At 56.8% G+C, this 15,518-nt stretch overlaps 3 protein-coding genes across 3 annotated transcripts in view; 1 reads left to right on the forward strand and 2 right to left on the reverse strand.

Annotated features, from left to right (window-relative positions):
• Window positions 1-740: 740 nt before the first annotated feature.
• NUS1 (NUS1 dehydrodolichyl diphosphate synthase subunit) lies at window positions 741-12,473 on the reverse strand. The gene is made up of 5 exons (XM_032978464.2): window positions 11,905-12,473; window positions 6,758-6,898; window positions 5,448-5,591; window positions 2,268-2,367; window positions 741-1,816 (listed from the first exon to the last, which is right to left on the reverse strand). The coding sequence occupies exons 1-5, from the start codon at window positions 12,293-12,295 to the stop codon at window positions 1,726-1,728; spliced, it is 867 nt and encodes a 288-aa protein (XP_032834355.2). The 5' UTR covers window positions 12,296-12,473; the 3' UTR covers window positions 741-1,725.
• LOC142906547 (uncharacterized) lies at window positions 6,905-11,260 on the reverse strand. Its single transcript, XM_076054649.1, has 2 exons — window positions 11,237-11,260; window positions 6,905-11,187 (listed from the first exon to the last, which is right to left on the reverse strand). Exon 2 carries the CDS (start codon window positions 9,247-9,249, stop codon window positions 7,486-7,488), a length of 1,764 nt encoding a protein of 587 aa, XP_075910764.1. The 5' UTR covers window positions 9,250-11,187; window positions 11,237-11,260; the 3' UTR covers window positions 6,905-7,485.
• Window positions 12,474-14,847: 2,374 nt separating the features above from the next.
• Window positions 14,848-15,518, forward strand: part of LOC116956674 (lanC-like protein 3) — a 28,257-nt gene continuing 27,586 nt past the window's right edge. The window contains exon 1 of the mRNA XM_032978453.2: window positions 14,848-15,220. Within this exon, the coding sequence (XP_032834344.1) occupies window positions 14,896-15,220 (325 nt within the window). The 5' untranslated portion in view covers window positions 14,848-14,895. The remainder of the gene's footprint in view (window positions 15,221-15,518) is intronic.

Raw genomic sequence — 15,518 nt, forward strand, 5'->3', positions numbered from 1 at the left:
GCTGAGATACTCATCCTGGGTTCAAGCCCTGGGTCTGAGTGTCTCTCTTCGTGGATTCATAATGGCCCTGTCAGAGACACTGAGTCAACACAGCTGAGATAGCCTGGGTTCAAGCCCTGGGTCTGAGTGTCTCTTAGTGGGTTCATAATGGCCCTGTCAGAGACACAGGCCCAGCACAGCTGAGATAGTCATCCTGGGATCAAGCCCTGGGTCTCTCTTAGTGGGTTCATAATGGCCCTGTCAGAGACACGGGCCCTGCACAGCTGAGATACTCATCCTGAGTTCAAGCCCTGGGTCTGAGTGTCTCTCTTAGTGGGTTCATAATGGCCCTGTCGGAGAGACTGAGTCAACACAGCTGAGATACTCATCCTGGGTTCAACCCTGGGCCTAAGTGTCTCTTAGTGGATTCATAATGGCCCTGTCACAGACACGGGCCCTGCACAGCTGAGATACTCATCCTGGGTTCAAGCCCTGGGTCTGAGTGTCTCTCTTAGTGGGTTCATAATGGCCCTGTTGGAGACACGGGCCCTACACAGCTGAGTTAGTCATCTTGGGTTCAACCCTGGGTCTGAGTGTCTCTTAGTGGGTTAATAATGGCCCTGTCACAGACACGGGCCCTACACAGCTGAGATACTCATCCTGGGTTCAAGTGCTGTGGAGATGCTGGATTTGAACCCCGGTTGGAATCTTCCCCCACGGATCACACCCCCCCCCGCCCTTCACGACGCCTTCCATTCCACTTCAAATTCGTCGGTCATTTTAATAGAAAATAATTCGGAGGAAAATAAACGGGTCGGATTAAATAAAAAACAAAACGAATCATAATCTCACGCGTGACGCCCACGTCGATTATAGTCATGAACCGAGATCAACAGGTAAACGTCGCTTACGTTCAACCGAATTCAACGCGTTCCGTGATGCGGTGACCGAGTTGAAATAAACCATATAGGTTGGAGGACCCCATCTGACCGCGTCCAACCCCGTCCAATCCTACCCAACCCTGTCCAATCCTACCCAACCCCGTCCAATCCTACCCAACCCCGTCCAATCCTACCCAACCCCGTCCAATCCTACCCAACCCCGTCCAATCCTACCCAACCCTGTCCAATCCTACCCAACCCCGTCCAATCCTACCCAACCCTGTCCAATCCTACCCAACCCCGTCCAATCCTACCCAACCCCGTCCAATCCTACCCAACCCCGTCCAATCCTACCCAACCCCGTCCAATCCTACCCAACCCCATCCAATCCTGCCCAACCCCCGTCCAATCCTACCCAACCCCGTCCAATCCTACCCAACCCTGTCCAATCCTCAGCCCAGGCCTCTTCAGCTCAGGCCTCTTCAGCCCAGGCCCCTTCAGCTCAGGCCTCTTCAGCCCAGGCTCCTTCAGCCCAGGCCTCTTCAGCCCAGGCCTCTTCAGCTCAGGCCTCTTCAACCCAGGCTCCTTCAGCTCAGGCCTCTTCAGCCCAGGCCTCTGCAGCCCAGGCCTCTGCAGCCCAGGCCTCTTCAGCTCAGGCCTCTTCAGCCCAGGCCTCTTCAGCTCAGGCCTCTTCAGCCCAGGCCTCTTCAGCCCAGGCCTCTTCAGCCCAGGCCTCTTCAGCTCAGGCCTCTTCAGCTCAGGCCTCTTCATCCCAGGCCTCTTCATCCCAGGCCTCTTCAGCTCAGGCCTCTTCAGCTCAGGCTAGAGCCCCCATCCCCCAGTTCCCGTCCCACTGGCCGGGCGCTCACTTGCCGAAGCGCTGCTCACACTCGGCGAAGCCGCGCATGGCCGAGTGGAGGTCCTCGTAGCACAGCCCCTGCAGGGGGCCCACGGGACTGGGGGGGGGTACAGGGGGGAGACGAGAATGACATCACGGGGCAGAGACAGAAGTGTGGGCACAGTGGCAATGAGGGTGACAGTGCTGTGTGTCTCCCCCGTGTCCCACCCCCCTCCCGTGTCCCGCTCGCGTTCGTTCCCACGTGCCCCTACCTATGACCCCGCCGTGTCCCCCCTCCCCTGCCCCCACCCCCCCCCGCGTCCATCTCATGCCCCCCACGCCGTGTCTCCCCCCTGTCTCCTCCCCCCGTTTCCATTCCCGTGCCCCCTCCCATGTCTCCCCGTATCCCCGTGTCCCTTCCCATGTGCCCCCGCCTGACATCCTCCCCCCCCCCCCCCCCCACCCACGTCCCCCCCCCACGTCCCCCCGCCTCACATCCTCCCCCCCCCCACGTCCCCCCCCCACGTCCCCCCCCCCACGTCTCCCCCCCCCCCCCCCGCGTCCCTCACATGATCTCTGCGAGGTGGAGTTGCCAGGGTGGGTACCCCAGAGTGCTCTCCACACGGCCAAACCGCAGCACCAAGTCCGGGTCCGGGAAGCCCTTCAAGGCTGCCAGCACAAAGACAAAAGTCCCCACCCCCGCCGTGTAGCCTTAGCAGACTGTTGGGGCAAGTGCTGTTAGCGAGCAGCAGCACCTATGATGGCCAGCACACACACACACGTGCCTTCACTATCACACACACACACACGTGCCTTCACTATCACACACACACGCGTGCCTTCACTATCACACACACACACACACGTGCCTTCACTATCACACACACACACGTGCCTTCACTATCACACACACACACGTGCCTTCACTATCACACACACACGTGCCTTCACTATCACACACACACACGTGCCTTCACTATCACACACACACACGCGTGCCTTCACTATCACACACACACACGTGCCTTCATTATCACACACACACACGTGCCTTCATTATCACACACGCGCCTTCACTATCACACACACGCCTTCACTATCACACACACACACACACACGTGCCTTCACTATCACACACACACGCGCCTTCACTATCACACACACACACACACGCGCCTTCACTATCACACACACACACGCGCCTTCACTATCACACACACGTGCCTTCACTATCACACACACACGTGCCTTCACTATCACACACACACGTGCCTTCACTATCACACACACACACGTGCCTTCATTATCACACACACACGTGCCTTCACTATCACACACACACGCGTGCCTTCATTATCACACACACACACACACGTGCCTTCACTATCACACACACACACGTGCCTTCACTATTACACACACACACACGTGCCTTCACTATTACACACACGTGCCTTCACTATCACACACACACACGTGCCTTCACTATTACACACACACGTGCCTTCACTATCACACACACACACACACGTGCCTTCACTATTACACACACACACGTGCCTTCACTATTACACACACACACGTGCCTTCACTATCACACACACACACACACACGTGCCTTCACTATCACACACACACACGTGCCTTCACTATCACACACACACACGTGCCTTCACTATCACACACACACACGTGTCTTCACTATCACACACACACACGTGCCTTCACTATCACACACACACACGTGCCTCCACCATCACACACACACACGTGCCTTCACTATCACACACACACACACGTGCCTTCACTATCACACACACACACGTGCCCCCACCATCACACACACGTGCCTTCACTATCACACACACGTGCCTTCACTATTACACACACACGTGCCTTCACTATTACACACACACACACACACGTGCCTTCACTATCACACACACACACACACACGTGCCTCCACTATCTCACACACACACACACGTGTGACTCCACCACCACCACCATCATCATCATACATGCATGCATGTTGAACTTCTCTCGCACCATACGTAGCCAACCGTGCTTATCAGCGGTGCGGGATAATTATTATCATCATAATTATCCACATTTGAATCTACGGCAACGCAATCTTAAGCAATTCTGACATTCCTCTGCCGTGGCTCAGTGACTCTACCATATGACAGCTGGCTCAGTGACTCCACCACGTGACTGCTGGCTCAGTGACTCCACCACGTGACTGCTGGCTCAGTGACTCTATCACGTGACTGCTGGTTCAGTGACTCCACCACGTGACTGCTGGCTCAGTGACTCTACCACGTGACTGCTGGCTCAGTGACTCTACCACGTGACTGCTGGCTCAGTGACTCCACCACGTGACTGCTGGCTCAGTGACTCTATCACGTGACTGCTGGCTCAGTGACTCCACCACGTGACTGCTGGCTCAGTGACTCTACCACGTGACTGCTGGCTCAGTGACTCTACCACGTGACAGCTGGCTCAGTGACTCCACCACGTGACAGCTGGCTCAGTGACTCCACCACGTGACAGCTGGCTCAGTGACTACCACGTGACTGCTGGCTCAGTGACTACCACGTGACTGCTGGCTCAGTGACTCCACCACGTGACTGCTGGCTCAGTGACTCCACCACGTGACTGCTGGCTCAGTGACTCCACCACGTGACTGCTGGCTCAGTGACTCCACCACATGACTGCTGGCTCAGTGACTCTACCACGTGACTGCTGGCTCAGTGACTCCACCACGTGACAGCTGGCTCAGTGACTCCACCACGTGACAGCTGGCTCAGTGACTCTACCACGTGACTGCTGGCTCAGTGACTCCACCACGTGACTGCTGGCTCAGTGACTCTACCACGTGACTGCTGGCTCAGTGACTCTACCACGTGACAGCTGGCTCAGTGACTCCACCACGTGACAGCTGGCTCAGTGACTCCACCACGTGACAGCTGGCTCGGTGACTACCACGTGACTGCTGGCTCAGTGACTACCACGTGACTGCTGGCTCAGTGACTCCACCACGTGACTGCTGGCTCAGTGACTCTACGACGTGACTGCTGGCTCAGTGACTCTACCACGTGACAGCTGGCTCAGTGACTCCACCACGTGACAGCTGGCTCAGTGACTCCACCACGTGACAGCTGGCTCGGTGACTACGACGTGACTGCTGGCTCAGTGACTCCACCAGGTGACAGCTGGCTCAGTGACTACCACGTGACTGCTGGCTCAGTGACTACCACGTGACTGCTGGCTCAGTGACTCCACCACGTGACAGCTGGCTCAGTGACTCCACCACGTGACAGCTGGCTCGGTGACTACCACGTGACTGCTGGCTCAGTGACTACCACGTGACTGCTGGCTCAGTGACTCCACCACGTGACTGCTGGCTCAGTGACTCTACGACGTGACTGCTGGCTCAGTGACTCTACCACGTGACAGCTGGCTCAGTGACTCCACCACGTGACAGCTGGCTCAGTGACTCCACCACGTGACAGCTGGCTCGGTGACTACCACGTGACTGCTGGCTCAGTGACTCTACCACGTGACTGCTGGCTCAGTGACTCTACCACGTGACAGCTGGCTCAGTGACTCCACCACGTGACAGCTGGCTCAGTGACTCCACCACGTGACAGCTGGCTCAGTGACTCCACCACGTGAGTCGGTGCCGGCCCAGCGACTCGGCGGTGCGGGTGCCGGCGCTGGCTGGCGACCGCGATGAGTGGCTCACCGGTGAGGCTGTCCCCGAGCTCGCCGGGAGTGAGCGCCGGTGCCGGGCGGCGCCGTGCGGCCACCAGGGAGCAGAAGGCGGCGGCGGCGCGAGCCAGGGCGGCACGGCCGTCACGCGGGGACAGCAGAGCCACTCGCACCGTCGCTACGCACACACCATCACAATCACCACCGTCACCATGACCGTCACCATCACCACCGTCACCATCACCGTCATTACCACTGTCACCATCACCATCACCGTCACCATCACCGTCACCATCACCGTCACCATCACCGTCACCATCACCGTCACCATCACCGTCATTACCACTGTCACCATCACCATCACCACCGTCACCATCACCGTCACCGTCATTACCACTGTCACCATCACCGTCACCATCACCGTCATTACCACTGTCACCATCACCATTGTCACCATCACCGTTACCGTCATTACCACTGTCACCATCACCACCGTCATTACCACCATCACCATCACCACCGTCATTACCACTGTCACCATCACCGTCACCACTGTCATTACCATCGTCACCATCACCATCACCACCGTCACCATCACCGTCACCACCGTCATTACCACTGTCACCACCGTCATTACCGCCATCACCATCACCATCACCACCGTCATTACCACTGTCACCACCGTCATTACCGCCATCACCATCGTCATTACCACTGTCACCATCACCATCACCACCGTCATTACCACCATTACCGTCACCCCCACCGTCACCGTCATTACCACTGTCACCACCGTCATTACCACCATCACCGTCACCATCACCACCGTCATTACCACTGTCACCATCACCACCGTCATTACCACCATTACCGTCACCACCGTCACCACCGTCACCGTCATTACCACTGTCACCGTCATTACCACTGTCACCACCGTAACACGGGGACAGCAACCCCACTCGCACCGTCGCTACGCATACACCACCACCATCACCCACCACCATCACCACCACCATCACCCACCACCGCCATCACCACCACCATCACCACCATCACCGCCATCACCCACCACCGCCATCACCACCACCATCACCACCATCACGCGGGGGACAGAAACGCCACTCGCATCGTCGCTACGCACGCACCATCACCACAATCACCATCGTCACCTCCATCACCACAATCACCATCGTCACCTCCATCACCACAATCACCATCGTCACCTCCATCACCACAATCACCATCGTCACCTACATCACCACAATCACCATCGTCACCTCCATCACCACAATAACTGTCACCACCACTTCTCCTCATGTCACATGACACCACCCCCCGCCTCACCTGGTGTACCCTGCAGTAACGCCTCTGCCGATTGGTCGTCCACAAACTCGACCTTCCGCTTGGACCAATCGGATCCCAGTTGCTCCCTCTGCTGCCTCAGTACCTCTTCCATGAGGCGGCCATTGGTTTCCTTCAACATCCCTGGGCAGGAGGCAACCACCACACACACCAACACCATCACCACCAACAACACTACCCACCATCATCAACACCATCAACATCACCACCACACACACCAACACCAACAACACTACCACCATCATCAACACCACCATCACCACCACACACACCAACACCAACAACACTACCACCATCATCAACACCATCAACATCACCACCACACACACCAACACCAACAACACTACCACCACCAACAACACTACCACCATCATCAACACCACCATCACCACCACACACACCAACACCATCAACACTACCACCATCATCAACACCATCAACATCACCATCACACACATCAACACCATCAACACTACCACCACCAACAACACTACCACCATCATCAACACCACCATCACCACCACACACACCAACACCAACAACACTACCACCATCATCAACACCACCATCACAACCATCACCACCACACACACCAACACCAACAACACTACCACCACCAACAACACTACCACCATCATCAACACCATCAACATCACCACCACACACCAACACCATCAACACCAACAAGACCAACAACACTACCACCATCATCAACCATCACCACCACACACACCAACACCATCAACACCAACAACACTACCACCATCATCAACACCACCACCATCACCACCACACACACCAACACCATCATCACCAACAACATTACCACCATCATCAACACCATCAACATCACCACCACACACACCAACACCATCAACACTACCACCACCAACACTACCACCATAATCAACACCATCAACATCACCACCACACACACCAACACCATCAACACCAACAACACTACCACCATCATCAACACCATCAACATCACCACCACACACACCAACACCATCAACACCAACAACACCAACAACACTACCACCATCATCAACATCACCACCACACACACCAACACCATCAACACCAACAACACTACCACCATCATCAACACCATCAACACCACCACACACACCAACAACACTACCACCATCATCAACATCACCACCACAGACACCAACACCACCAACACCATCAACACAAACAACACGAACAACACTACCACCATCATCAACACCATCAACACCACCACACACACCAACACCATCAACACCAACAACACTACCACCATCATCAACACCATCAACATCACCACCACACACACCAACACCAACAACACTACCACCATCATCAACATCATCAACATCACCACCACAGACACCAACACCATCAACACAAACAACACCAACAACACTACCACCATAATCAACACCATCAACACCACCACACACACCAACACCATCAACACCAACAACACTACCACCATCATCAACACCACCATCACCACCACCATCACCACCACACACACCAACACCATCACCACCATCAACACCAACAACACTACCACCATCATCAACACCACCATCACCACCACCATCACCACCACACACACCAACACCATCACCACCATCAACACTACCACCATCATCAACACCACCATCACCACCACCATCACCACCACACACACCTACACCATCACCACCAACACCACCAACAACACTACCACCATCATCAACACCATCAACATCACCACCACACACACCAACACCATCAACACAACCACCATCATCAATGCCACCATCACCACCGCCATCACAACCATCACCACCACGCACACCAACACCATCAACACCAACACCACTACCACCATCATCAACACCATCAACACTACCACCATCATCAACACCACCATCATCAACACCACCATCATCAACACCACCATCAACACCATCAACACCAACAACACCATCAACACTACCACCATCATCAACGCCACCATCACCACTGCCATCACGACCACACACACCAACACCATCACCACCAACAACACTACCACCATCATCAACACCATCACCACCACGTACACCAACACAATCATCACCATCACCACCATCAACACCACCATCACCACCGCACACACCAATACCATCACCACCAACAACACTACCACCATCATCAACACCATCACCATCAACACCACCATCACCACCACGCACACCAACACAATCATCACCACCACCATCAACACTATCACCACCATCACCACCACATGCACACCATCGACACCATAAACCACTAACATGTCCACCATCAACACCATCAACCACACGCACACGTCCACCATCAACACTACCATCACCACCATTACCACTATTACCACCATCACAAACATCACTATCACCACCATCACTAAAATCACCACCATCACTATCATCACTATCACCGACCACCACTATCACCACCATCACTACCACCATCAACCACACCCGCACGTCCCGGTAATACCCACCATACGCCACTAAGTGACGGTGGTGAAGTCACCACGCCGCCTGTGCTAGGCCAGGTGCACTTTGAGGTCACGTGAAGTGTCAAAAGTCTCGCCTCTATGCGGCCAAACAAAAGCTGTTTAGGCATGCGGTGGCTGGGCATGCGGGCTACATGACCCAGCCAACGCAGCCTTGCCTGCCGGAGGAGCTCACTGATGTGAATGCGTCCAGATCTTACGACCACCATCAACCGCACACACGTCCCGGCAACCAGCATCACTACCATCGCCACCATCATCACTGCCATCATCACCACCAATACCATCGCCGCCGCCGCCACCATCATCGCCGCCGCCACCACCACCATTCATCACCACCACCACAATTATCACCACCATCACCATCGTCACCATGTGTGGCAATTTTAATAACGGGAGCGGCCCAGTCCAATCTGGTCCGGGGCAAATGAAACCCGCGGCAGCAATCACCACAGCTTCCATTGAGTGTAAACAAACACGCACACAGACAAAGATCCCCCGTGTAGCCTTGACCAGGCTGTTGGGGCAAGTGTTGTTAGACAGCACACTCACACAGACAAAGATCCCCCGTGTAGCCTTGACCAGGCGGTTGGGGCAAGTGCTGTCAGATAGAACACTCACACAGATAAAGATCCCCCGTGTAGCCTTGACCAGGCGGTTGGGGCAAGTGCTGTCAGACAGCACACTCACACAGACAAAGATCCCCCGTTAGAGAGTAGCAGCACTTGTGAGGGCCGGCACGGCACGACAGGGAGTTGGTGGTGGCCACGCCCGACCACCTTTGTCTCCCCAGCGGCGAAGTCTTGGCACACCACACCGGGTACTCATTTGAGGCCGAGTCGACCTAGGGTAGGCCCAGCACCGGTTCAAGACAATCGTCACCGGTGTTGGCCGTGAGCTGAAATCGAACTCGGGTCGCCGGGGTCACAGCACGGTAGCGCTAACCGCTACACAGCACCCACACAGCACCCACACAGCACTCACACAGCACCCACACAGCACCCACACAGCACTCACACCCGCCACTAAGTGACGGTGGTGAAGTCACCACGCCGCATGTGCCAGGCGCACTTTGAGGCCACGTTGAGGTGTCGAAGGCTCGAGCTGGCAGGAGGTCACGTGACAGACCCAGGCGGTAGTGCAGTGGGCTGGCTGACTTAGGCGACTGGAATACTCACAACAACCGCCATTCGCCACTAAGTGGGGGTGACGTCACCACGACGCTTGTGCCAGGCAATGTGCACCTTGAGGCCACGTGGAGTGTCGAACGCCCGCTGGCAGGTCACTGGGCAGACCCAGGTGCCACGGGTCGACTGAATGAGATGACTGAGATCACTGGCTGATGCACCACCTGTGCCCCCTAATGTGCCAACCTGCTGTGCTTTAGCCACCCGGTGCTCCGCTCGTTGTTGTGAGCGTCGCTCTTCCGCCCTCCGTTGTTGTTGGAGAGCGACTACCTCCAACTGCCCAGTAGCAGCGTCCTTCACGAGCCTCCTCCACAGAGGCCGATCTTGACACCGCTGGTACCAGTCATCGGCAAGTCCACTCAGCTACACGTCCTCCTGTACCACATCACTCCATCTCTTCTCTAGCCCGTGCAGCGCCCGCTTAGCCCCCTCGATCCGGCCGAACAAAAGCTGTTTCGGCATGCGGTGGCTGGGCATGCGGGCTACATGGCCCAGCCAACGCAGCCTTGCCCGCCGGAGGAGCTCGCCGATGGGACCTTGCCCAGATCTTTCAAGGATTTGTGAGCTCCTCACACAATCCGGCCTGGTTAAACCTGGAATACTCACACACACTCACACACCTGCACTCAGACACACAGATAAACATTCACACGCCACTCACACCCATCCACCCAATCACTCACCTCTCACCCACATTTCATTACCTACCTACCTCCTCATCCAATCCCTCACCTCTCACCCACATTTCGTTACCTACCTCCTCACCCAATCCCTCACATCCTCACCCTATCCCTCACCCCGTCCCTCTCACCTCTTGACCTCCCCCATCCTCACCTTGTCCCTCACCTTGCCCCCCTCTCCCCCACCTCCTCACCCTCGACTCACCCTGTCCCACACCTCCTCACCTTGCCTCAACCCCCTCCCACACCTCCTCACCCTGTCCCTCACCTCATCTCGCCTCAATCCCCTCTCACACCTCCTCAACCCTGTCCCCCACCCCCTCCCACACCTCCTCACCCTGTCCCCCACCCCCTCCCACACCTCCTCACCCTCGACTCACCCTGTCCCTCGCCTCCTCACCTCGCCTCAACCCCCTCCCACACCTCCTCACCCTGTCCCCCACCCCCTCCCACACCTCCTCACCCTGTCCCCCACCCCTACCACACCTCCTCACCCTGTCCCCCACCCCCTCCCACACCTCCTCACCTTGCCTCAAACCCCTCCCATACCTCCTCACCCTGTCCCCCACCCCCTCCCACACCTCCTCACCCTCGACTCACCCAGTCACTCGCCTCCTCACCTCGCCTCAACCCCCTCCCACACCTCCTCAACCTTGCCTCAACCCCCCCCCACACCTCCTCACCTTGCCCCCACCCCCATCCCACACCTCCTCACCCTCGCCCTCGCCGCCTTCGACTCACCCCGCGCGTCGAACACGCTCACGTAGGAGACGCCGAGCGCCACGCACCACAGCACGGCGTTCGCCACGTCGCGAACTCCGCGCTCGGCGCCAGCCACCTCGCTCAGCACGAGCCCCACGTGCACGGGCAGCTTGCGCAGGGCGCGCCCGTCGTGCCGCGCCATCTCCAGCCCCCTTCTGCCCTCCTCCTCCTCATCACCGCCAACATCGTCACCATCAGCTCCCCCGACCCCTTTCCCCTTGCCCCGGCCGCCGGCGAAGGCGCGCCTCGGCCGGCGGCGTTTCCAGGCGAGACCGAGGCTGTCCCATCGCACTAGGCCGCGCTGGAGCTTCGCCTTGAGCGCGAGCAGCGCGTGCAGCAGGCGGAGCACGAGCGCGTACAGCAGGGCCATGGCGAGCCTCTCATGTCTCGGCGCGGGCCTCCTTCAGCCCTCCCGCAACAACCCCGGCGACAAGAGAGCGTCTCGATGAGGTAGTGAGCGAGGAGAGACCGTCAGGCGGGCGCCATGCTTGGTAGGGGTTGCGTGTCACACACGCACGCACACACCACGCCCCGCCCCCCGTGAGGACATGGAAGCTTCCCATTGGTCCGCTGTGGCATTGACGTCACGTGTTTTGGTGGGGGGGGGGCGAATGACGTGACGACGGTGTGCGCATGCGCGGCAACGTCCGCCAACGTCGCGCAAGCGGAGCGACGTCATCACGCGCAACTTCGAGTCCACGTGACATGCGAGTTGACGCCATAAACGGGTGACGTCATCGCGGCACTTCATCCTTTCCCACAGTGAAATTCTCATTTACCCACGACGCACTGCGCCTTTTTACCCACGACGCACTGCGCCTTTTTACCCACGACGCACTGCGCCTTTTTACCCACGACGCACTGCGCCTTTTTACCCACGACGCACTGCGCCTTTTTACCCACGACGCACTGCGCCTTTTTACCCACGACGCACTGCGCCTTTTTACCCACGACGCACTGCGCCTTTTTACCCACGACGCACTGCGCCCTTACCCACGACGATGTGCTAACGTTCTGACCCCGTGCCCCTACAGGACATCTGTGGGGGTGGGGAAGAGGGAAGAGCTTTACAGCTCATCGGATTCCTCCTGCAGTCTAAATAACGAAGCTGTTTGTGGGTTTACTCTCCGACACACAACCGGGCTGACCTGTAGCTTATCTCGGGCACGTTTTTGTTTACGCGACAAACCTCACCAACAATAAGTAATATTTTAAACATACTTTAACTTAAAAAAACACGCTTTAATTAAATGTACCGTACGAGTAGTGGCAGAAACTCCACGACTCCAAGGAAGTGGCCACCGAAGCTTGCCACGACGTTAGGGGACCGTGGTGATTTATACAGCCAACGTGAGTTAAGCGTGGACAATTAGAGCCAAGCCGAAACATAACATATACAAAATAATGTTGAAAAATATATATTTTTAATGATATAATATAGTTATTGTCATCAGTATGACATAAGTATACCAGACAGTCTCGTCCCTTCACCTGATGAAGGCCGCTTGTGTTGTGGCCGAAACGTCGTGAGAATATTATTGTGTTATATTATTTTATCAATTTATTACTTTATTCTCATTCTACGTGACTTTACCGAAAGAACCAAAGAAGATGAATCATTGCAGTCACGAAAGCTTTAAATCGAAATAAAAACAACAACAGAGTTAATAAAAAGCGTGAAATAAAACCTTTAGAATCAATAACATTGGGAGTGAAAGCCCCACTACGACTACTGCCCGTTACAATGAATATCCTCAACCTAGCCCCCACCTCCTCACCCCGACCCTCACTGTGCCCATCACCTCCTCACCTTAACCACCCCCCTCTACATCCTGTCCCTCACCTCCTCACCTTAATCCTCACCCTCACCTTACCCTCCTCCTCACCCTGTCCCTCACCTCCTCACCTTGCCCTCCTCTCCTCCTCACCCTGTCCCTCACCTCCTCACCTTAATCCTCACCCTCACCTTGCCCTCCTCCTCACCCTGTCCCTCACCTCCTCACCTTAATCCTCACCCTCACCTTACCCTCCTCCTCACCCTGTTCCTCACCTCCTCACCTTAATCCTCACCTTACCTCTCACGCCCCCCTCCTCCTCCCCCCTCCTCCTCACCCCTCCCCTCATCTCCTGACCTCCCCCATCCCCTCTACACCATTGTCCCAGTGGGTGTGAGTGAGGGTGTGTGGGTGGGGGGTGTGTGTGGGTGTGTGGGGTGTGGGTGGGGTGTGTGTGTGCGGGTGTGTGAGTGTGTGTGGGTGGGGTGTGTGGTGGGGGGGGTGTGTGTGGGTGGGGTGTGGGTGGGGGGTGGGTGAGGGTGTGTGTGTGGATGGGGTGTGTGTGTGGGTGCGGTGTGTGTGTGGGTGGGGTGTATGTGGGTGGGGGGTGTGTGTGTGGGTGGGGTGTATGTGTGTGTGGGTGTGGGGTGTGTGTGGGTGGGGGGTGTGTGTGTGGGGGGTGTGTGTGGGTGGGGTGTGTGTGGGTGGGGGGTGTATGTGTGTGTGGGTGGGGTGTATGTGTGTGTGGGTGGGGTGTATGTGGGTGGGGGGTGTGTGTGTGGGTGGGGTGTATGTGTTTGTGGGTGTGGGGTGTGTGTGGGTGGGGGGTGTGTGTGTGGGTGGGGGGTGTGTGTGTGGGTGGGGGGTGTGTGTGGGTGGGGTGTGTGTGGGTGGGGGGTGTATGTGTGTGTGGGTGGGGTGTATGTGTGTGTGGGTGGGGTGTGTGTGTGTGTGTGGGTGGGGGGTGTGTGTGGGTGGGGGGGTGTATGTGTGTGTGGGGTGTATGTGTGTGTGGGTGGGAGGTGTGTGTGGGTGGGGGGTGTATGTGTGTGTGGGTGGGATGTGTGTGTGGGTGGGAGGTGTGTGTGGGTGGGGGGTGTGTGTGTGGGTGGGGTGTATGTGTGTGTGGGTGGGGGGTATGTGTGTGTGGGTGGGGGGTGTGAGCCTGGTGTTGGAACCCATCCCCTCTACCAAGATGGCGTCGACGCGTCGCTTCCAGAATCCGTACCCGGACTACAGTGGCTCCCTGGTGCCGAGCTGCACCAGGGAGGCGCTACTCCCCGTCGTGGCCGAGCTGGTGGACCGGGTCGTGTCCCACACGAGCGGCGCGGGAGGCCGTGGTAGCGGCGGCGGAGTCTACGTGGGGCCAGCGGGCGCGGCCTACATGCTGGTTCGGGCCCTCGACGCTGGCCTGGAGGCGCCGCGGGACGTGAGCTACCTGGAGACGGCGTGGCGGCTGGGCGAGGCCGGGCTGCGCGGCGTCGAGCGGGACCCCGAGAGCCGGGCCTCCTTCCTGCTGGGTCTCGACGCACAATCTCACGTCTCATTGTCTCTCTGTCTCATGCATTGTCTCATTGTCTCTCTGTCTCATGCATTGTCTCTCTGTCTCTCTGTCTCATGCATTGTCTCTCTGTCTCATGCATTGTCTCGCTGTCTCTCTGTCTCATACATTGTCTTTCTGTCTCATGCATTGTCTCGCTATCTCATGCATTGTCTCGCTGTCTCTCTGTCTCATGCATTGTCTCTCTGTCTCTCTGTCTCATGCATTGTATCGCTGTTTCTCTGTCTCTCTGTCTCATGAATTGTCTCTCTGTCTCA

This window comes from Petromyzon marinus, chromosome 66 (genome assembly GCF_048934315.1).
Source record: "Petromyzon marinus isolate PM22_M1 ecotype Great Lakes invasive population chromosome 66, UKy_Petmar_22M1.pri1.0, whole genome shotgun sequence".
Classification (NCBI taxonomy): Eukaryota; Metazoa; Chordata; class Hyperoartia; order Petromyzontiformes; family Petromyzontidae; genus Petromyzon; species Petromyzon marinus.

Coding starts and splice junctions, on each gene's coding strand:
- LOC142906547 (XM_076054649.1), bottom strand. CDS start 9,249: ATGGTGGTAGTGATGGTGGTGATAGTGGTGGTCGGTGATAGTGATGAT.
- NUS1 (XM_032978464.2), bottom strand. CDS start 12,295: ATGGCCCTGCTGTACGCGCTCGTGCTCCGCCTGCTGCACGCGCTGCTC. Junction 6,899..11,904: donor GAGCGTGTTCGACGCGCGGG/GTGAGTCGAAGG, acceptor CCTCCTGCCCAG/GGATGTTGAAGGAAACCAAT. Junction 2,368..5,447: donor GCTCGGGGACAGCCTCACCG/GTGAGCCACTCA, acceptor TTGTGCTGGCAG/CCTTGAAGGGCTTCCCGGAC.